The following is a 203-nucleotide window of genomic DNA, read 5'->3' on the forward strand; positions in this document are numbered from 1 at the left end:
GAGAGAGGTTTCCCCGGCGAACGTGGCGTCCAAGGCCCCCCCGGTCCCCAAGGTCCTCGTGGTGCTAACGGTGCTCCCGGTAACGATGGTGCTAAGGTAGGTGCAAGGTCTGGGGTGGTGGGTGATGGCTCTTGGGGTGAAGGTGTAAAGGAGGGGCAGGGGGAGGGGGGATGTTTGGCTTCACCCCATTTTCCTGGGGCTGG

The 203-nt window shown here is 63.5% G+C and overlaps 1 protein-coding gene across 1 annotated transcript in view; it reads left to right on the plus strand.

The window, feature by feature from the left end:
- Nucleotides 1–6: 6 nt before the first annotated feature.
- Nucleotides 7–203, plus strand: part of LOC104273590 (collagen alpha-1(I) chain) — a gene marked incomplete at both ends in the record, with an annotated part of 1,939 nt that continues 1,742 nt past the window's right edge. The window contains one exon of the mRNA XM_009868960.1: nucleotides 7–96. Within this exon, the coding sequence (XP_009867262.1) occupies nucleotides 7–96 (90 nt within the window). The remainder of the gene's footprint in view (nucleotides 97–203) is intronic.

The sequence above is a fragment of the Apaloderma vittatum genome, unplaced genomic scaffold (genome assembly GCF_000703405.1).
Source record: "Apaloderma vittatum isolate BGI_N311 unplaced genomic scaffold, ASM70340v1 scaffold40544, whole genome shotgun sequence".
Taxonomy (NCBI): domain Eukaryota; kingdom Metazoa; phylum Chordata; class Aves; order Trogoniformes; family Trogonidae; genus Apaloderma; species Apaloderma vittatum.